Source organism: Patella vulgata, chromosome 4, assembly GCF_932274485.2.
Source record: "Patella vulgata chromosome 4, xgPatVulg1.2, whole genome shotgun sequence".
NCBI lineage: Eukaryota > Metazoa > Mollusca > Gastropoda > Patellidae > Patella > Patella vulgata.
This window is the reverse complement of record NC_065882.2, coordinates 25,940,175-25,964,143: the sequence shown is the minus strand read 5'-3', so window position 1 is coordinate 25,964,143 and position 23,969 is coordinate 25,940,175. Positions and strand designations below refer to the sequence as shown.

The following is a 23,969-nucleotide window of genomic DNA, read 5'->3' as shown; positions in this document are numbered from 1 at the left end:
ATAAGTCCTTGAACGGTAAACTGCAAGGTTATCTAGATTTATTCTAAGCACGTAAAACGTCGCGAGACGTGATCAACTGCAACAATATACTATTTAAGAAACACGCTCATTTAACAGACAAAAAAGAAGCCAAACCAATCAAGTAGATAAAGACTAAAGTAAGTAAAAATATTTCATTGTTTGAATCAACTTTCAAACATTTTATTCACAGATACATTATTATCCTATATCTCTTATTTTAATAATATATTAATATAAGGACAATCTCTGTCTAATAATCAGTCTCTATACTATACGAGCTGGAACTAAAATTAGGAACAACTGGTAAGGCTCTAATAAGTTTATAACATTAAATATAAGCAAATCAATTTACAAACGTAAGCAATATAAAACATTAAATATAAATAAAAATGGAATAATAATTGAAATAATAATTAAACGTTTGAAATATGAAATATAGGAACTATTAATGTTTGAACTATGAAATTTACGGAAGTTATTAAAAAGCTAGAAACTCCAACCTGTAATGCATCATATACATTATAATATACCTAAAAGTAGGAACTCCATTGTTTATAGGGTTAACACCATATCGGTATAGAGGAGTCGAAAATCTGACTACATGTACGTATATACGATCATATATCGTTATGAATAAGTTGTATTTACAAAAGGTGAACAATTTAGATAGGTAATCTTGTATTTTATCTGATTATGCCAGATATAACTTTAATCAAGTCGAAACTTATTTTTAAACAACCGACGGAGACCCTAAAGGCACCAGGGCCCTTTTTAATTAGTAAAGTAGTCTTCGCGGAAGTATATATAAGATGTTATTCACAGGATACTGTGCATTTTCTATATATTAGATGTTACTTAAATTGTAAACTCTTAATTTAAGATATCGGTGGTGAGCCAGAGAGAAATGGGGTTTAACGTCCACACGACACAAACTAGGTCATTTCTGAACTAACATACTGTTCAATTCTATTTCAATAATTCGCTTGAGCGTAGGGTACTTTAGCAGTGGGATCGAACCGATTGGACCCGTAGAAAACCCACAAGGTTGGATATGCGACCGAATGGTTAGCACGTGCGCGCTGTATCATAAGGTCTGTCATTGAGTCAACTGGTGTGGTTTCGATTCCCTGGTTGTACGTTGCAGGGAGTAGGGTCGCCTATCCAACCTCGTGGGTTTTCTCCGGGTCCTTTGGTTTCTCCCCACTGCTAAAGGCCTCTACGCGATCTAATGGACTTATGTTCGCCCATTGACTTCAAATTAAATTGCTGTAATATCACAGACTGTCTGTTTGCTCAACATTCCGTTGGTTCCAATCTTTATAGGCACATATTGGGGATCGCATTTGGCAATCATCCCCTCATAATAATTTTTTAAGGGGTTGACCGTTTAGTTTTTTTGCTACGGGGATTTGATGTTGACTGGAGTCAAAATCTCACTTCCGACACAATGATTGCTCTGCAGAAAGACACTTTACCCCCCTCTATCCTCCGCTCTACTATCACCAGTATTACCCAAAACTGCTCTGAAATTTCATTCCTTTTCTTCAATTCTAGACAAAAAATCAATCAAAAAATGCAAAAAATGGGGAGAAAAAGATTAAGGGAAAAATTGTCTATTAATAACTCGCACTACATAAAATAAAGGGAAATAATTACTAGTCTTAGCCCTAATGGATGCAGACCACCATTAATTTCCACATTGATTTCAATGTTAATTCTGGCCTCTATGCCCGGCTCCAACTTTTCCCCAAATTTTCGTTCGGTTGAATGCTTTTCACTACAGACAGAGAAACAAATGGTCATGTGTTTGCATTAAAATTTGTATGAAGCTGACCACCAAAATTTTGAGATACCCAAACTTGAAGAAGCATACTAAAAACATTTAACTATTCGCCGTACATTATCACCGTAACCAACGTGATAACACTGTTACCATTCCGCCTCAAAATCATGAATATTTACCAAAACCTTTTCAGAAAATGTTAATTCAAACCCTCTTCGTTCATTCTAGACCAAAAAAATCAACAAAAATGGGCGTTCAAAAGGGCATAAAACTGGTAGAGAGAGAATTGCTATAAATAGACGAACTGGGTACCGAGATGGTCTTGTCTATGATATCACCCCTGGTGGGGGTGGCCGTAAAACTCTAGGAACGAACGACGAACAGAGATGGTGTAATTTAATGGTGGTCTGCATCCTAATGTTTGGATTGCAAATAGCCGGGTTATCTCCCTTCCTTATATTTTGATTCGCAAGCTGGCGAACACCATGCAGTGATCTGATTTATAGATTTTGCTCTATTTAAGACGAGGGGGTTCAAGTCAGCTGTTGCCACATAGTGTAACTTCCTGTCTCTACCCAGTCCATAAAGGACAAAAGGGTAATGTTATTGTAAGATTGGACATGAATTGAGAACTGATCTCCAATAATTGAATAAAATTGAAATATTATGATTGTGCACTGTATGTAAATTACTATATACTAAATATAGGCCACGTGTTCCATTTAATAACACGAACATCCCTATATATATATATAACCTATATTTACTCATTATAGGGCGACAGAAGTCAAGTTGACCAGCTATGTGTTATCACTGGCTTGTGTAAACGACAACAATCATAGTGGAGTGGAAACAGGCTGAAGAAAAATGGCAGCAATGTTAGAATTTTACGTAAACGGTCGAAAGGTGAGATGTAAAAATATTCCCATTGTGTAGTTATATTCTACTCTATGGTCATAGCCTACTCCTCGCAGTGTTTCGTTTGATTAGAGCTAATCCCACTACTCACTGCTGTAAACAAAGCAAATTCTTGTTCTAAATTTCCACTGGTCAATAGTCCGATTAACAACCAATAGCTTACTGCGTAACAATACCAATCAGACCTCCAAATTGGACCAAATACGTTTACATAACGTTACGTCATGACTCACGATTTTATTATGCCCAATTAACCAGTGCATAGCAGAATATTGCAGAAAAACTAATTGTGTGACAAGCAATGCTATCAACTGTCAACACGATTTTTACTCTGTGGATATAATGTAAACATGTTTTGAGACGAACAACACTTTCACCGTTTTTAATACCTTAAATCACTGTCCAAAGTTTTAGGGAAGACTCCTGATTAAACGAAGGGCTGTCATGTTGCTGTGCTTTTGGATATATTTGATTGAACGGGAAGAATAGACACACTCCCTCAAAAGCGCAAGTATCAGAAGCTAATCCAGCAATGGCCAGAGAGGGATTTATCGGGCCATTGCTTCAGGAATATGTTCTATGGTATACCTATTTAAAATATACTGAACAGCATGACTACAGTTATAGAATTTTACGTAAATGGACGAAAGGTAAGATGGAACAATATTATAATGTTCTACTGTTTGAGCTATCTTCTTTTTAAATCGGGGGCCAGTAGGACGTTAAACCCCATTTCACTTCTTTCTAAATCAGAGTAGTAAACAGTATTAACCACTAAACTGGATGTTATATCCCACAAAAATATTCTTAACAGTTGTTTCATATATATATATATATACTCTTCAAAAAAAGTAGGGGATATTGAAATGCAAATACCTATGCAGGTTGTGATATGATAAATAGTCATGGGAATTTGACATGCTTTGAGAGTATGTTCACAGATGAAGAACTTATCGCCCCAACAGAACAACTGAGCTGCACATGCGACACGCAATAACGCCATACACGTGGGAGGGGTTCATTGTCAAATTTGACACTTCAAGGAAGGGTTGATGAAAACTGCGGCGTGCTGGTTTATCTATCCATGTTTGCTTTCCTATCGGTTCTTGCATAAAATTTACTGTTTAGCGTATCTTTGCTTTAGTGTGTTACGTTTAATTTGATCGGGAGACGTGTTCGTCGACGTCAACGTCAACCGACAACACTGCAACAATTGGCCCCAAATCGTGATTGGACGGTTGATTAGGAGCATGCCACGACGAATTGCTGAATGTCTGAGGATTGGTGGAGCAATTACTCATTATTAAGAAAAAATCAAAAACGTCCATTTTTACTTTTGACGGTTTATCTCTTTGCGAGTGAAATGGGCCGTCAGATAAGCCGCCTAAATGAACTGTTTATGTTCATGTGTAGGCAATTGGCCTGTTATTAACATACACTGGTTACCTCTAATAAAAACAGCAGTGCATTTTCGCCGTTTTGTATTGTTTCTTAATATCCCCTACTTTTTTTGAAGAGTATATATAAATGTCAATTTTCGAAAAAGTTGCCAATTATTAACAGATAAAATCAAAATGAATAAATTTCTCAGTCTGATCTGATAAGATAAATTTTAAAGAATTATTTTTTAATGTTCTCCATTAGTGCTTCTTAATCTTATTCTTAATGTTTGATTACGAAAAGTTGAACACCCGTGTTGAATCCAGGATTTATGAACGAGTTGACAGGATTTACCAGAAATATTTATTTGAAGTGATCAATCCGAAGGATGTTATAATCTTTCATTGATCTATTCAGTAAAGAGCGGAAAACACATTGTTTCTGATCTTAGGCGTACCATAAATAATTTTTATTTCTGATTTACCTGCATATTAACCAAGTTCGTTATCAATAATGTCTGGAGGAATGTATCTAAACTTCTTTCCTAACTTAAACCCCTCTAACTACAGTACACGTATTTAAACCCACAGGCGCCTGTAACGTGGAAAATATTTCAAAAATAACATTAAGCTATGACTAAGTATCTGTTACGTCCATGTTCGTAAGCGAGCTTATCAAATAACTGGTCTGATTCCAATTTATAATTCAGGGGCAAATAACTCGTCTGAAACCGATTCTCTATCAGTAGATATTTGATAATCTCGCTTACGAACATGGACGTGACAGACTTTAGAAGTATACTTAGTCATAGTTTGAAGTTATTTTTGAAATATTTTCCACGTTACAGTCGCCTGTGTTTAAACCATGAAGATTGACGCCGAGGGATAATTTCTCGAAACCTCACGCGACACCGCTAAGATACTTTGATTTTTATTATTTACACTTCAGTATTTGATCTTAAGTAATTATCCGTCCTTTGACGAGGAATCGGTTTGTTATACAGCTTATCATTAATTTTGAGAGATATGCGTCTTACACCCTTGTCAGTGGCGCAGAAAGGGGTATCACAACACCCGAATGTTTATGCGATCAAGAGGAAATGTAAAAGGCAAATCATCTACGAACTTTGAAAACAGAACTTGATCAATTGATATGTATTTATGGTCAAACTTGTAGTGTATTGACTGTAAAAATCAAAATCATGCAAGATGTTATTCGTATCTCCCAAAGGATATAGGGGGTGGGATGACCAAATGGTTAGCACGTGCGCGCTGTATCATAAGGTCTGGCGTGATTTCGATTCCCCGGTTGTACGTGACAAGGAGTAGGGTCGCCTGTCCAACCTCGTGGGTTTTCTCCCACTGTTAAAGACCCCTACGGGCAAGCGAATTTTTTAAATAAAATTGAACCATGTGTTAGTCCCAAAATGACCTAGTTTGTGTCGAGTGGGCGTCTCTCTCTCTCTCTCTCTCTCTCTCTCTCTCTCTAGTGGTGATGAAACATCGATGAAAGTATCACCATTTAACTCCAACAGTACTAGTTCCGTCACGGACCCAGTGTCTTCATATATAAACAGAAATTTTAACCCTGACCTCCAAGCTAGAGATTCCAAACTTATTTTTGACACACCTTCTAGTGATGATGAATACATCATGCAAAAGTATCACCATTTCGGGGTGAGGCTACCCGAAAAATATTTTCTGAAATTTTAAAGCTATTGAATTGAAAATGGCACAAGTGAAGTAGTTAGGAAATGTAATAAACAAGGGCAAACTTTCATTAAAAAAAAAGAAAAAAATGTTGTTGCTAGGGTAACACATTTTTGGGGAAAAAGTATGAAAAACGCAGGTACACCATATCTCTGGCACTAATAAAAATAAATGTCTCATTTTGGACTGCTTTTTCTTAAATGATAACCCTGAAACCATACAGAGAGTTTTTCTCTATAATTTTTATAGTTTGCTGGAAAATGGTGTTTAAAACATTGCCTCACGACAATATTTTCTCATTGGAGAAATATTTTGATAACGTTTGAAATATTAATGATAATTTAAATTGTTTTCTGTCTGATTTTGTAGTAGAGTTTTGTTTATATATCCTGCAAATTTGGTGAATATACAGTACTGGCCAAATTAATAGCATTTTTTTCTAAAAACGTTGCAGAATTAACTCACTAAAATTGAAGTATGGATAAAATCATACACCGTGAATATATTGAACTGAATATTCTTACACATAACCATATTGACATCTATTTTACATTGCATGGTTGGTCGACGTAATTGATGACGTCATGACGTCGTAGCGGCTGATGACGTCATCGATGTCCGTTATTTTGTTTTTTGCCGTTTTTGGAATACAGTCATTAGGAAATTTTGCTAATGCAAGGACATCAGTTACGTTTTGGGGAGAATACACTCAAAAAACAATGATTTCAATGGTCGTGCATGACGTCATTACGACTGTGTGACGTCACAATGACGTCATCTCGCCGAAACAGGTGTTTTACGCCAAAACGCTTCAACTTGATTAATTTCCATGAGAGGGTATCTCACAATTCAAAAATAGAATTGGCTGTCACTAGATAAGGTACACGAGAAAAATAGAAAAATCCTGTGCATTCCCCCGTTTTTATTCACTCTGTTCTTAATAAAAACATGTTGATGCACGGACTTTTTTCTAATTTGTTCGTTATCTTTTATCTACTGACAGCCAATTTTTTGAATTGTCAGATATCCTCTCATCGTCTCATATAACAACTTTTCATCTTCAACTGAATTATTAGTGAAATGAAATTCGATCGTTTGTCTGTTACCGCTCGTTACTACAGTCAGTTATATAGAAGGACAACTCGTGTTTGTCATGTTTGACGTCACTTCCTGTTTCTTCACGTGCTTGTTACACATCTCAAGTAGCAATGATCTCTGTGTTAAAAATATATTTGGGATGTATTTAACAAGCTCTTATCACATGACTGGCACCAATATTGTCCTTTAACGCGAAATGTGCGGAAATCGAATTCGATAAACATCAATTAAAGAAATGTATTTATTATGTGGTGCCGGGCATTTCTTTTAAAATGGCTGCCGAATTTGGTATAATAAAAGGGCATCTCTTAAGATACGTAAGATATGACTTTTGCTATGTCTTTTATATAGTTTTCGATGTCTATGAATTTGAAGATAAATTTTGAAAATACAAAATAGCAGCAACACAAATTGGTGGATATTAAATTAATCGTCATTTTTCCTGTTGGATATTAGATAGTGTCTCTAAAGCATGATGTACACTGTAGTTCGATGTACCCTGTAGTTTAGATACAGTCTCCAAACCGTGTTTACACTGTAGTTTGGGTGTAGTTCGTCAAATGAAGATAAATTTTACGATATATCCATCCTGAAATAACAAAAAATGAATATATTGTAAATGCGCTTTAAATATCTGGATGCGATAGACTTCGTGATAATAAATTCAAGGTATATTATATCATTGGCAATAATAAGATCCAATTTTATATAGTTTTTAGTTACACACTGTTAACCACCAATAGATGTTTTAATGAGAATAAATCATAAAATGTATTAAGCTCGACGTAAGACTTAAATACAGATACAGTTGGTTTAACTTGAATAGAGATTTTAATTATCAATGCTGCATATATGCATATATCACATTACAGCCGAATCACATTACATAGGCTTTCTTTTTAGTTGATGTTCATATCGTCTTACGTATTTGTTAACATCAAGGTGAACTTGCTCTATTGTCCGATTAGCCTATTCAGACTTGTTACCACGAATTTACTCACCCCACCCCCGTATGAATTTATTGTTTCACTTGACTAAAGAAACATTTTGTAGGAATGTATGCTTTTATAGATTGAACACTTGTTTGCGATGTCATTTTCGGTGGAAACTGGCACCATACCTAAAGAATGATTGAACAAATAGCGGAGACAGGGTTTCAGCCGGCTGATTTAAATTATTTCTTTAAATACAGTAAAGCTTTAAATATGTCAGTTTTCACTCTTTAGAATGTTTTTGTAAATAAGTTTTTATTGTAGTTTCCGTGGCGTATTCCCAATAAGCGTTAGAAACAACGATATATACCCTTAATCCCGGTGCCGATAAATGTTGGGTTGTGTGGAACAAGCTAACAAATCTCAGGTACGATATATGTTTGATTCTCAATCAGAACAGGTTCATTTGAGATGAGACGCAAATATTCAAAGGGGTCAGACAAACTCTAAACTGATTCCCTTCAAAGGAGGCCCTGTCTGTCTACCTGTGGAATAACATGCATTTGTATCTGTTAAATTTGTGTGGTAGACAGATTGATATTATTTTTACATAGGCGGGGGGTGATAACGTCTTACCCCAAACAAATTGCAAAAGAAACCATGGAGTTTCTGAGAGCGATATTTCCTTATTAGTGTGTTTTAATGGTGGGGGAATAAATAATTTCTTTTTAAACTGGTCATAGAGGCGAAATGTGCCGAAAACCGAATTTGACAAAAATCAAAAAATGTATTTTTCACATGTATGGCGCCGGGCATTTCTTTCAAAATGACTGTCAAATTTAAAGTAGCATTTTCCGACAAGACCAGTGATAATCTCGTAAGATATGACTTTTACTATGTCTTTTAAATGGTTTTTGACGTCTCTTCCAGGTCACCGTCGAGTTCCGAAGTCGTGAAACGCACCGTCGGGGGATTTGTAGGGGCCTGTCTCCCCTAGAAAATTTCTAGAAATTTCAAGCCGGTCTTGCTAGGCCGTGAATACGACAGCCTGAAAGTGGTCCATTTTAATGAAGACATCTGAACTCCAATCAACAAATCAATCAACCAGGCTGTTGTTGCATTCACATGACACCAGACGTGTCATCTATGAAACAAATATGCCCGAAACAAATGTCGCTGTTAGTGCGACCCATTTGTGACAATTTCTAGGTCCCAAATATTAGGGATTTAGCTCCTTTAAAAGCGAATGCAAGTTAAATATGTTTAATAGCACTTTTATCTAGTGTATTTTTTATTTTTATTTTTCTTATAGAATAAGGCTATATAACAATAATGTGCGCTTCTTGTTGTATAATACTAATAATAGTATGTTCAGCTATACTCTTCGTTTAAAAAATGTATGTTTTATGTCCTATAGACACTTATTCGCTGAAATCTATGATATCCAACAATATAATAGGGCATATAAATAGATAATAAGTTGGTAGAGTTACTTGGGACCCAAGATGGCGTCTTTGTACGCTTGACGTCATATTTGCATGACGTCATATGAAATTCATGGCTTCACAGTTGTCGCAACTTTATCTATACACGTCTTTGCGTCGACCAACCATGCAATGTGAAGTAGATGTCAATATGGTTATGTGTAAGAATATTCAGTTCAATATATTCACGGTGTATGATTTTATTCATACTAAAATTTTAGTGAGTTAATTCTGCAACGTTTTTAAAAAAAATTGCTATTAATTTGGTCAGTACTGTATCTTAATTAGTTACAGATTTATAGTGTACCTACATTTTTTATCAATTTTTCCCCCAAAATAAGTTACCCTGGCAACAACTCTTTTTAAACTTACCGCTTTCCCTTCTTTGTTACATTTCCTAACTACTTGTACCATTTTCAATTCAATAGCTTTAAAATTTCAGAACAAAAATTTTCCGGACTCTCCCCTCCCCCTTAGCCAAGATTCAGAGCGTACATGGCTTATGGACGTGGACATAGGTTCTTCAAAGACAAACTAAGATAGTGACATTGACCTTCAAGCTAGCGATTCTAACATTATTCGTTATACACCTTATAGTGGTGGTGAAAATTCATGCAATATATCAACAATTAACACCCAAGAAGTTAAGACAAAGGGCGGACTAAGATGGTGAAAATAGACCTAGGATCTTCAAAGGTAAACTAAGACTGTGACCCTGGCCGTCAGACTATTAATTCCAACCTCATTCGAGACAAACCTTCTAGTGGTGATTAACAAGCAGGCGCACGGACAAACTGATCACGATATGTGGACCCGATCATGGCTGGGTCATAATAAATCATTTTGTAAATTGTTACATCGATTGAAATAAAATAAAACCAAGTACGAACAATCCAAACCATTAGACAAAATTCGAAGTCCTAAAAAAACGGTATACGAAATCAAAATAGTAAATTATTTTGATTTCGCAGCACGCTAAGCACGTCCTTTGTAACAGTTGTGCCAGTGACCAATGTCGACCATGGTCCATATTTTAATAAAATTTTAAAGCTAACCAAGCTATCTGAACCAGATGCCCCTGCCAACAAGGCCCATATTGATTAACGGTTAGCGTTTTGGGCTCGAAGAATACGTGGAGGTTTATGGCAATTTAAACAAAGTTCGAAGCTAGCGTAGAGAAACATTTAAGAAAGTTGTTCAGAATTTGATTTCGATACTTGAGATGGGTAGGCATTGGAGGCCATAAATAAGAACAGATGTAGTATGATCCCTTGACATGGTTTTTGACACATCTCTGCAAATTGTTACAAGCCTCAATGTGACAAGCGCGTTCACGTGGCTTGATCGATTTGGCTAATAATGTATATACAAAAGTTAGTTGACCTGCAGTCACTAGATATGTGATTATTAATGTAAAGTCTCCTGTCCAGAAAAATAGCGTAGCAGTAGCAGATAATAATGTGTCTCATATTTTAATATAATTTTAAGCTATTCTAAACATCTTATATACATCCGTAACTGATAGAATAATTTCTTCTAGATAACTTGCGTCAAGTGTCGCTGTTTGCAGATGTCGAATTTGTGGCAATGTACAGTTGTGGGTCATCAGCATAGCCGAGGTAATCAGGATTATTTTTCCTGGTTATGTAACATAGAAATATAATACATAAACGATAAATACATAAACGACAAATCCCAAGGGGACACCAGTTCGTAAACTTAGATTTACCGTTATATACAGTTCCGGAATGGGTTCTGCCATAAAGATAAGATATCTGGGCCATTCTAAGACATAAAATCGTTGTTTTAAGCAATTTATATGTATGGTTTGATCCAGAGTATCGAAAAGAGGCCAAATATCTAATCCTTGCAGTACCTCAACTGCTACACTATTATTATCTTAGAGCTGGAGGCCAGGGGGTTAACCTAGCTGAAAAGTGTACCCATTTTCTCCTATATGGTATCAATGCATGTATATCTGGTATCATCAGAATGTAAGTATGTCGGGTTTCCGGTGGTGGGTGTGGTATTCCACGCCCAAAATGCCATGCACCCCAACTAGGCTAGATTAGCTCAAAAGTGTACCACATGAAAATCGTACAGCAGTGTACCGTACATCTTCAGGTGTTACAAAAACACTCTAACAGACATTTCTAGTGGTGGGTTACCCCTGACAGAGCTGTGTAATTGTCAGACATTTGTAGTGGTAGAGTATCCCTGACAAGAGTTTTCTAATTTCCAGACCGCAGCTAGGCTAGATTAGCTGAAATCTGTACCACCTAAAACAGCTTTGGAGATGTTCAGTACCACTACAGGAATCATGAATGACCACTGCCAGACAGTTTGTGCGGTGGGTTACCCCTAACAGACACGCCCCAAATTTCTTGTAACCGCAGTTTATCGCCTCTTCCATACGTGCTAGGTATTAGTATTCTAGGCCTACGCATCCTGGCTAAAAATTTATTTTTTTAGAACACGGGAAGAGTGCCCGGTAATCTAGCCTAGGTTGGCCCCCTGGGCTCCTGGTCTATCTAGCAGTTTAGTTAAGATATAGTTCCAGACACGAAAAATGTCCTCTCTGTATTATGTATCTGTGCACACTACATTTCAAATTAGCTTAGAAACAAACACGAGATTCCAGACGGATCCGCTAGGGTGTTTTGTAGGTTCCTTTATTTGAGTTAGATTTCATTATTAGTGGAACTACCACTAACATGATGTAAGAAGATTTTCCTAGTTTCTGCTTTGTTGCGAAATCGTTGTAGACTCGAAGAATGGTCTTTTCTGCACTATGCATGGTTATGTACATATTCCTGAAGCAATGGTCCGAGAAATCCCTCTCTGGCTATTGCTGGATTGACTTCTGATACTTGAGCATTGGTTAATTGGGCGTACTAGTTCGTGAGTCATGACGTAACGTTATGTCAACATATTTGGTCCAATTTGGAGCGCTGTTTATTAAAGCCGAATGATTTTGTTACAGTTAGCTATTGGTTGTTAATCCGGCTATTGACCAGTCATAATTTGGAACAGAAATTTGCTTCTATTATAGCAGTGTTAAGTGGGATTAGGTGTAATCAAACGAAACACTGCGAGGAGTATGGGTTATGTACGGTGTTTTTAAAATTAGTTTAGAAACAAAAGACGGGCCTATAGGTTTCTTTTAAATTTCTTTATTATCAGTGCTACCCTGAACACAGCTCGGAATTGACTAAGAAGCATGTTCAATTTCATCCTGATTGCAAGCTTCAGTTTTAGTCCGTATCAGCCAAACCTTGTTACAATCTACCGATCGGAGCTTTTACGACTCTTTTGCTTATAATTTTTTTTTTACGACAATAGTCTTACATTGCAGTCTTACATAAAAATAAAAATTATCTTGATATCCATTAACACATCAACGCAGCAGACGGCTAATAGTCATTTTAATTATTTAGATTTAACAGAAACAAAGATTTAGATTGATGCTATCTTGAGTTTGATGACGATGTTCATATCATTTAGCCATTGGCCAACTATCTTACAGATTAACATGGGAAATTAGATGGTTCGAAATGTCTATTTTTGACATTAAGTTTCCAATTTACATGGCAATATTACTGGTGGCAATACTCTTAAGTTCAAGTTCTAATTTATAACAAGTATTTTCTTACAGATTACTGAAAGTAAACCTGATCCAGAATTAACATTATTAGAATATCTACGTGATACACGTATCCTTTATCATCAGTCTTTTATTCTAATTCCAGAGATATTGATATGATTTCTTTATAAACAATATTTTATTCAGTCGATAGCCAGGATTATTATTTTTTTTATTATTGAAACGGTTCCTTAACTAGATATTTCAGTACGTTTAACTGGTACCAAGCTAGGATGCGGAGAAGGTGGTTGCGGTGCTTGTACAGTTATGATCTCGTCATATAACCCATCGTTAAATAAAATACAGTATCCTTTAGTTACATTAATCTCTCGAATTCTATCGAGTGTTCTAGAAAGAGTTACCACATTCGTTCTCGTGCGTGACACCCACCCGTCGATTTCAGAAGCCGAAGCTTATCGGTAAAAGATAACAAAATGGGGCCAAGGATTGCTATCAGAATTACAATATCCATGGGTGTGAATACAAATGGGATGCGAGATATGCGGATAACTGTGGGAAGTCGTATCAGGTCTCCTAGAAGGAACGTCTTGACATTTTATTTGCAGAGTAGAAAGTTAAATACACCCAAACCCAAAACACTTATAAACATATATAATGTACACATTTGTGTATAAAAGGGAATTACATCGTATCGCTCCGGGGGTGTAAATTCTGCAGGACCAAACTATATTAACGTGGTTATTAATATCTATTCTAAAAACCATCAACGACAAAAGGTGCAGCCTCAAATTGCGGAAGAACTAGGTGGTGCATTTGGAATATGTTGAACCAATTCTATCAAACATGTATACTTAGTGGACACCGACACTGTCCTTTAAAGTCGCTTCTGACTGTGGGAATGGCGCCTGACAGTTTTGTATATTTATAGACATAAAGTGTCACTGTTGATTTTCAAAAGTGAATTTCTTTACATATATCAAGACATTATTCAGCTAATGCTTGTCTTTTCCCGTTATGTTCTGTTCATGGTTTAGCTGTAACTACGGTAGAAGGAATAGGCAGTACTCGTACAAAACTACATCCAGTTCAGGTAGGCTTATCTCTAATAAACCGAAACCGGAAGTGATAAATAAATGGGAAAAACTCCACCAGGAAATCACAATACTCTGTTGTTCCCCGCAATCAATCTTGCCCTTTTGTGAATACACATGCAATATTAAATGATCTCTTTGAAATGCAAATTGCCATTGGATTGCCACCGTTATCACAATGAGCACACAAATTACACAGTGAATGACTTTTGTTATTGGTAAACTCCAGTTGTCACTGGTCAAATAAATTAGTTACGATTTGAATTTTGTTTTTTTAAATTTTATTTCCATCACTAATCTTATTATTAAGAATAGCGACTATATATATTGTAACCGGTATTAGTAGTAACCGATTATTAATTATTTTTCTCCTAATTAGGGGGGGGGGGGTTGATGGCTGAATGGTTAGCGTGTGCGGGCTGTACCATAAAGTCTGTCATTGAGTCGACTGGCGTGGTTTCGAATCCCTGGTTGTACGTGACAAGGAGTAGGGTCGCCTGTCCAACCTCGTGGGTTTTCTCCGGGTCCTCCGGTTTCCTCCCACTGCTATAAAGACCCCTACGCGCAAGCGAATTATTGAAATAAAATTAAACCATATGTTAGTCCCGAAATGACCTTATAGTTTGTGTCTAGTGGACGTTAAACCCCATTTCTCTCTCTCTCTCTCCTAATTAGGGGCTTTTCGTAATTCATAAAAAGTTTGACTAATTGATATTAAAATTATATTTGTAGGAGAGAATAGCCAAAGCCCATGGATCACAGTGTGGATTTTGTACACCAGGATTTGTAATGTCAATGTATACATTACTCAGAAATAATCCACAACCAAACCTGGAGGAACTCGACACAGCATTTGATGGTAATATGATAACAATGTCGTCTTCTTATAAACTTTCTTGATCAGCATTAGCATACACACTTATTGTCTTTAGTTTAAAACCATTGTACGCATTTGGGGCATTGATCAATTGTGAATTTATCCACCACAAATTAGGAGTAGTAAACAATTAAGCAAGTATAAATATGACGAATAGAAAATGGATGCTTTTGTTTCTGATTCAAGGTAATTTATGTCGATGTACCGGATACAGACCAATCATAGATGGTTTCCGTACATTCACTAAGGTAAACAAAAATCTTCTAATTTTTTAAGTATCCAAAAGGTAATTCAAGACAAAACTTATTGTTATATATCGTTGACATAGTTCAAATGAATTGTGTTCACAGGGCTACTTGTTTTTATTCGCAGGAATACTGTGCTATGGGAGAACAGTGCTGTAAAAATAAAAAGAAAGGTGAACGCTTAGTGGAAACAGGTAACATAGTCGATGTACGTATCTTTTAACGGTGCATTTATTGGAAATATGTCTAGTTTCAATGCAATATGAATATAATCCCGCCCGTTCTTTCTTTTTTTTAATCAGGTTCATAACAAAACCAAACAACGGTTAAACTTAAAGATTCATTATGGGAGATTGAATAAAGAGCTGGCAGTTCTCATTATAATAGTTAAAAACTAGATAATGTAGAGGGAATTTGCTAAAAATTTCAGTCAAATTGATCCACTCTGAACCTAGATTTTAGCGATTGAATTTTCGGCCTAGCCTCGATCATCATTACTAAAGTCGGTACGATAAAAAACATAGTCTCGATTATCCATTTCATGATTAAATTGTGAGTGGAAGTCGAACAGCAAATCAGAACCTAATCCAGTAAATATCGCAGGCTAGCGATGACATCGACAGTTGATTATGGTCTGGATAGGTTAATTAATGTCTAATTTATAATTTAGATAATATTTCAGGCCTAAAGAAAGAACTGTAATAGGCAGATTTAGCTCTTGCATAATGTATGTTTAAGGTAGTGATGGAATACTAACACCAGAATTTGATGTCGATACATTTTAAAGCCGCCCTGTCGTTCACATTTCTTTTAATCACAAAAGTAGCTAAATATTTCTTAAATTGACAGGGTTTGTCTATCACAATGCAATTAAGACACCTGTTGATCTTTCATAAACATATCTTTCTGAAATTTATATTGGTTGTCTGTCCTATGGAAAGGAAGAACGTTTTTCATGGATTTTCGATAATAAATTACATTGTTGATTTTCCTTGATATTCGACAATGACTTCTACTTCTAGAGGTATTGCCGTTTTATTACGAAATTTATTAGTACCATAGAGTCGTCAGCATGATGCAGTCTCTTTGACATTTATGTTGTTGTCAATTCTACTGAAGAACTGTGTTGGTTTTCAGTGATTTTCGATAATAACTTCAAAGGTTATTCTTTTTAGCACCACGGAAGCTTCTATTATTTATGCAATCTTTCTAAAAATTGATATCGGTTTTCCACCCTATTCAAGGAAAGAAATGCATTAATTTCCCTAGTTATACTCCTTTGTTTCGAATTAAGTAAGTTTGGGTTTTGGTACTTGTAAGATTTGCAACGAAAATGTATAATCTTGAATTTGAACACTATTTCAGGCATCTTCTACACTATTTAGTAAAGATTACCAACCATATGATCCAACACAAGAATTAATATTCCCTCCAGAACTGAAGGTATATTTAATATTTTAAATTCTAGTAAAAGTAGAAGATTGTTTAATGGGTCAACGTTTCGGGTGCAATACGCACCCGAAACGTTGACCCATTAAACAATCTTCTACTTCTACAAGTCTGTTGTGTATTCTGTTGAGCGTGGATTCTTTAATTTTATTTTACTACTCCGCCCCGCCGGTATCATCTTTTGATCCAGTCTCCACGCAGATGTATCAGCCTGTCCAGCTTTAATTACTCTCTAAGGGAGTGTTGCCGTACCCTTTTCTGTTTCCAAATTCTAGTAAAGTTAACACTAACAGGCTGGTTTTAATTAATGTAGTCTATGACAACCAGTAAAAATATGTGTTGTCTTTTATATTCCCAGCATATATTTAAAGGGATACAATATCTTTAGAATTCCCTGTTGATTTGGATTTAATCGGGTTATATAATTTTCTTTGGTTACTTACTCCATTATTACACTCAACTATTAGAAACAATTTAATGTTAATATTTTCAGATTAGATTTAAAGACTATCAGAAATTATTTAAAGGCTATCAGAAATTATTTAATATGGTTAATATTTTCAGATTACATCTAAAGACTATCAGAAATAATTTAATTTTAATATTTTCAGATTAGATTTAAAGATTATCATGAACAATGTGTCAGTTTTAAGAATGGCCAAATAGAATGGCACCGACCAGTTACATTACCGGAACTTTTAGAATTGAAAGAATCTTATCCTGATGCTAAAATTATTATTGGTAACAGTGAAATAGGTAGGCTACATGTAACTTCCGTTCATTCAAAAGTTTATATACATAATTTATATAAAAGCTACAAAATGTGATTTGGAAGCTCGTATTTAAAAGAACTACACAGTACCGAAAAACTTTTAATGACAGTTTATTAAAGTTATCTTATCTTCTTCGTTCAGGTATTGAAACTAAATTCAAAAAGATGTTCTATAAAGTTTTGATCTCAGCAACCAATATATCAGTACTAAATACTATTAATGTAGTGGATGATGGCATTAATATTGGCGCTTCTGTTACTCTTGCTAGATTTGAAGAAACACTACAATCTGTCTTGAACAATTACTCTGGTAAGTATTACCCCTTGTCCATTTTGGTTGAAATCAAAATTTAACCAATATTCTTTGCCAAGGATTGTGTTGTAGCGGAATTGTATTTCTAAGCAAGCTAGAAATTTGGCTGCAGGCCTAATAATGCAAAATGAATATATTGAAAATTACTATATTCTGAGCGAAGTTATCTCTGTTTAAGTTTTGAGTTTATGTGACATATCGCAACAACAGGACTATATATTCGAGACTTGGCATCGATTCGCCATTTTTAAATAAAATCATTAAATGGCTGTCATGTTTTTTTCCGTTTAAATTTTCGCAATCCGATGGTCTTGAGAGTTGATTATAGGCTTGTCATGTGAATAAATGTTTAAATAATAGTTTATATAACATTTGAAGCTAAAATAAAGACCTGCAATTGGCAGATTTAGCTCTTACATAATGGGAAATAATCTTTTCTATCTTCTGGTTTCATTCTTTAGTCCACATAATGTTCGCTTATAAATTAAAAAACGACGAGAAATGCCGATTGCTTTCGCATACCCGTTTAGTCACAGCAGAGAAACGAGACAAATCACTTTAGCTGCTTTATATTTTAGAGGAGAAGACCCGGTCTGCTAAAGCTATATTAGAAATGTTAAGATGGTTTGCAGGGCACCAGATCAGGAATGTAGCTGTAAGTTGCTCTTATTATAATCTCCTATTAAATCACACTTCATTTCCTGATATACTGTAATACACATTTTTAATGTTATATATTATTATCTCACACCGTATGATAATTTTATTTACTTTAATATTGCTTCTTCTCACCCACAAACAGCTTGTATTTACTTGCAACTCCGCCAAGGAGAGAATAAAATGATGTTGTCGATTTCCTCCCTGGCTGATACAATTAATAGATGTATGTTGCATTTACAGGCTGTAGGTGGAAACATAATGACAGCTAGTCCAATATCAGATTTAAATCCACTGTTTATGGCAATGGGAGCAGTATTAACTGTCAAGTCTAAAGGCAAGTAAAGGTTATATTTGACAAGGGAAGATCTCTCTATTCAATGGATTTCGCCACTTTGCGGGTCAACATTTTCGTTCTTATAGACCGAAAATTAAAATTTGATACAATACTAGACATAAGACAAAGTGTCAAATATTATAAAGTAGGCATACATACACCACCACATGCATGACCTCCGGATAAAACTTGTTACAATGAATCCAAGTCAGCAATGCCCCAACGAAATTAGAATGCATTGCATTATGGAAGGATAGTAAAGTACATAAAACATTGGGCCTAGACGATAAGCTAGTTAGCAATTAGATTACAGTAGAACCGACTTTAACACAAAATTATTTATAAACGTATTTTATCTAAAGGTGCTAGTGAAAGAAAGATAAAAATGGATGATAAATTTTTTACTGGTTATAGAAAAACTGTCATCGAACCAAATGAAATACTGGTGTCTATATTTCTACCATTTACGTCAGCGGTAAGTCCTTTCAGAATGTATCCCGATTCAACTTTGGCATCAAACTTATCACAAACAATTTGATGGCCTCCATTTTCACGGTTATATACAGGTGTTCAAAAGAAAATATACCAGAACTTTACGACACTACTGAATAAAACTCAAAATATGTTGTATCTTTTGAAATATGTGTAAATTCAGACCACCGGATGTATTTAGGTGACATGTCTTACTACGTTACTCAATTGTTAAAACGATTTAAATAAAGTTTGCTTGCTTTAGTATGTTTTGGACGCAATTTATAAATGAACTGTTATTCGTCTCAAATTCTCCTCATGGTTCCACATTTTACTTACAGAATGAGTATATGTATAGTTTTAAACAAGCTGGTCGTAAGGAAGATGATATATCCATTGTTAATGCTGGAATGAAAATTCGTTTTAAAGATCAAGCAAACACAATTGAAGATATGTCGTTGGCATTTGGTGGAATGGCACCTACCACTGTCATGGCGACCAAAACAATGGCGGGCCTACGAAATAAGTAAGTGTTGATAATTCAAGAATAAGTTATCAATTATGGCAGCCAACTTTTTTTTTTGCATAAATATTTGGAAGGGGTATTATCTTGTTGTGCCCCATACATGATGTAGTTCATCTTTCTAGGGCGCTTCTCTTTTGAAGAATTTATGTTGCACTTGATCATAGTTCAGAAAGGAATCAGGAATACGGTGTATGCTGTTTCTGTTTTATGTACTATTATTATAGAGAATGGAATGAGATAGAATACAGACTTTGTTTACTATGTTATATTATTGATTATAGAGAATGGAATGATAATATAATACAGACAGCTTGTCAACTATTAGAGAAAGATTTACCACTACCTCCTGGATCACCTGGTGGTATGGTTGAATATAGAAAAACATTAACAACAAGTTTCTTCTTTAAATTCTATCATTTTGTTCAGTCAGCACGTTCAAAGGTATCATTATTATGATATAATTGTAATTCTTAATACATACTTGCTCAGAATATTTGTTGCAGTCATTTATATATCTCCACGTTTATGTTAAATGTTATCCTCACTACAGATTGTCCCTCCGGTTTTGCGACCTGTCTTCACCATCCCAGTTGGTGCAGAAACGTTAGACCATGAAACATTTTCATTTCATTTCCGTAGTTACGCTGGAATCGATTCCCACGTGACATAATCGTATCATAACATGGCGTAGCGCTTTTGCCATTGTCCACCCTACCTTCACTTTTTTGATTTGGTGGATTTCAGCCGCATTTCGAAGATATCTTGCTTGGCTTGTTTGGTGCTTATTTCGATTTGTTCAAATAACCCCATGGCAACAGGGATGGGATATCTCAAAAATACAATTTTGATAATTCTAATACACCACTTGTTGGAATTCAAATGAAATGAAATTAAATGGAATTTAATGTCCTACTTTTCTGCTCCGATTGTGCTAATTAAGACGGGCATACGCCATGCAGGTTGCTAAAAGTGAAAGTTTGCTCGGACATCGCCACTCTTATTTCAAATTCCAACTGGCAAGGGTACGCAGGACCTCGAACTTTCGTCCCATCCGATCGACTATACGTTCTCCCTTGCCAGACCCTCCATCATACACCACTGACAAGGGCGAACCAGGCCGGAAAACTGATGGAATTCAACCCATAGTAAAGTTATTTGGCTATAAGAACAGGCAATGAAGATATTTCCTCATAGATAGAGAAATTGATAGTACACCTTGGTGACTGGTGAAATACATTTGAACTGTTATTTTTGATTAGATATCAAATGGATCACCGTCGATGATGTTAACAGAGCAGCCATTATCTAAAGGTACCCAAGTTTATGAAGAGGTACCAGAGGGCCAGACAATAGAAGATGCTATTGGTCGTCCTATAGTACATACATCAGCATATCAACAAGCTACTGGTGAAGCCATGTATGTGGATGATTTACCTATGTATAGAGGTAAGCAACCCTCACAGAACTGTTATTCCTGATTGTAGTTTAAATTGATTCATTGACCCTGGTTAAAAACGATGATTAGAATGTATAGTGAAATCCGAATTATTGCCTTTACAAATTAAAATTACTTTAGACATAACATACATAAACTACATTGATGCAATTTAATTCTTAAGATTTCAATCCCAACTCCATTTTTAGAACAGTGATGGAAATATTAGATTCTTTAAGGTGATAAACATCTTTGATTTAGGTCAAAATAAATCGAGTTTGTTATTTCCATAAATGTTGGGGCTGTGTTTATTCGAAAAAAGTTTTGTGTTTAAAGATTAAGCGCAATTCGGATTGATTAGAAGTTTAGCTGGTTGTATCGTCGGTATAACATGAAATCGTTTATTTCCCACATAATACGAAATCGGTTATATCCCAACAGTGGCTGAACCCACATAACACGGAATAGTTATATCCCAACAATGACTGATCCCACATAACACGGAATGGTTATATCTCAACAATGGCTGATCCCACATAACACGAAATCAGTTATATCCCATTAGTGGCTGGTCTCACATAACTTGGAATCGGTTATATCCCAACAGTGGCTGATCCCACATAACACGAAATCGGTTATATCCCAACAGTGGCTGATCCCACATAACACGAAAAAGGTTATATCCCATTAGTGGCTGGTCTCACATAACATGGAATCGGTTATATCCCAACAGTGGCTGATCCCACATAACACGAAATCGGTTATATCCCAACAGTGGCTAATCCCACATCACACGAAATCGGTTATATTCCAACTGTGGCTGATCCCACATAACACGAAATCGGTTGTATCCCAACAATTGCTGATCCTGCATAACACGAAATCGGTTACATCCCAACAATTGCTGATCCCACAAAACAATCCAAATAAAATAGAATCCAATGAAGTCGACAATTTAATTTTGACACAAACAACACAAGTGAAAACATTTTAAGGCAACTATGAATCAAAATTCTTCGGATGCTGACTTCTAGTTACTCTTTATAGTCAGATATATATTTATTATATGCACCTGTGTATAAGGCTTACTGTAATATTTTGTATATTGATTGTAGATGAGTTGGCCTTAGTACATGTATTAAGTAAAGTAGCACATGGTACCATTAAGGCTGTAGATGCATCACAAGCTCTATCTATACCTGGTGTAGTGGATTTTATAACTTATAAAGATGTACCTGGTAATAATACTTGGGGTCCTGTTGTCTTTGACGAAGAAATGTTTGTTTCTAAAGAGGTAGACCAACAATTCTAACTAATTAGTTCATACCTTTTCCACCTTTGAAATTTCTTTGACGGTGAATTGGTGTATCGGTGAATTCATTAATTTATGATTAAGACATGGTATTTCAGGTGAAGTGTCAAGGAGCTATAATCGGTGCTATTTTAGCAGACGATAGAAGAACAGCTGAGAGAGCAGCAGATCTAGTCAAAGTTGAATATGAACAGCTTGATCACATCATAACAATGGAGGTATTACAGACAGTTAATTAAAGATGCACTCCTTAGACAGTTTAATGTACCGTCGATTTTAAACCTAACGCCATCGGGTAGTAAACTGTATTGTACCGAGTGGCGGTGGTATTAGACCGGTCATGCCACTGGGCTCTCGACTAAACTGCCACTAGATTGTCAAGCCCGGTCATAGGAAAAGTTCGACAGAGGATGATCTGGTATGTGTGTCTACGATGAGAAAAAAACAGAACCCGCGATATTTCGAAATCGAAAAAGAATAGGTGCAGACACCGGGCAAAATTCGTTTCCCTCGCATATAACTATAAAATACACTGTACAATAATTCTCGAGACAAAAAATCTGATTTCATTTGGGAAACTTGGATCATGTGTCACGGCAAACCCAAATCGTCCATGAAACACAATGGGCAATGAAGAATGACGACTGAAAATAAACAACAACTAAGACCAAATTTATATCTAATAGAGACACACCTCCCTTAACCTGTTTGTCTGACTAGATGCAATACTCCCAGCTACCACACATTCTTTTAAAGTGTTTTTTACTTTCCTCAAAATTATTGTTATAATGATGCATTCTATGACGGTTATTTTCATTTCTATTTAGTTTCTCATATCTGGTTTTATATCTATAACTATCCCGTCTATATTGTTCTCACTGGATTAATTGTTATCCTATACTTTCCCATTGTTGGAACTGATGATTGATATATTTTCTAAGGATGCTATAAAGAAGAATTCATTTCACGATGCAGTTGAAAAAGAGATGGTGCTACAAGATGGTGATATGGAAGAAGGCTTTAATAAATCAGATCACGTCATAGACGGTGAAGTACATATTGAAGCTCAAGAACATTTTTATCTGGAGACACAGGCTGCCTTAGCTATACCTAAAGGTGAAGATGGTGAAATAGAAGTAATCTGTACAACCCAATATCTTAGTCTTACACAGGTAAACTATATATATTATTTGAACGTTTCGTCGCTGCACATACGCGGTATATCATAAGGCCTGTCACTGAGTCAACTGGCGTGGTTTCGAATCGCCGGTTGTACGTGACAAGGAGTAGGGTCGCCTGTCCAACCTCGTGGGTTTTCTCGGGTTCCTCCGGTTTCCTCCCACTGCTAAAGACCCCAACGCGCAAGCGAATTAACAAAATAAAATTAAACTATATGTTAGTCCCGAAATGACCTAGTTTGTGTCGAGTGGACAGTGGACGTTAAACCCCATTTCTCTCTCTCTCTCTTTCTCTCTTGCACAATACGCTGAAATTTTGTGCAGGACACCATTTAGAAAACCGAGCTTATGCTTCTACTGAGAACAGTACTCTACTT

The 23,969-nt window shown here is 35.8% G+C and overlaps 1 protein-coding gene across 1 annotated transcript; it reads left to right on the top strand.

Annotated features, from left to right (window-relative positions):
* The first annotated feature begins 248 nt into the window (after positions 1 to 248).
* Positions 249 to 20,123, top strand: LOC126817860 (xanthine dehydrogenase/oxidase). The gene is made up of 16 exons (XM_056100209.1): positions 249 to 324; positions 2,581 to 2,710; positions 12,981 to 13,038; positions 13,177 to 13,273; positions 13,911 to 14,019; positions 14,753 to 14,879; positions 15,084 to 15,145; positions 15,270 to 15,350; positions 16,508 to 16,585; positions 17,203 to 17,347; positions 17,506 to 17,673; positions 18,255 to 18,331; positions 18,577 to 18,670; positions 19,033 to 19,145; positions 19,483 to 19,667; positions 19,892 to 20,123. Exons 2-16 carry the CDS (start codon positions 2,672 to 2,674, stop codon positions 20,121 to 20,123), a joined length of 1,665 nt encoding a protein of 554 aa, XP_055956184.1. The 5' UTR covers positions 249 to 324; positions 2,581 to 2,671.
* Positions 20,124 to 23,969: the final 3,846 nt, after the last annotated feature.

Coding starts and splice junctions, on each gene's coding strand:
- LOC126817860 (XM_056100209.1), top strand. CDS start 2,672: ATGGCAGCAATGTTAGAATTTTACGTAAACGGTCGAAAG. Junction 13,274..13,910: donor CCATCGTTAAATAAAATACA/GTATCCTTTAGT, acceptor ACATATATCAAG/ACATTATTCAGCTAATGCTT. Junction 18,332..18,576: donor ACCAGATCAGGAATGTAGCT/GTAAGTTGCTCT, acceptor TTGCATTTACAG/GCTGTAGGTGGAAACATAAT.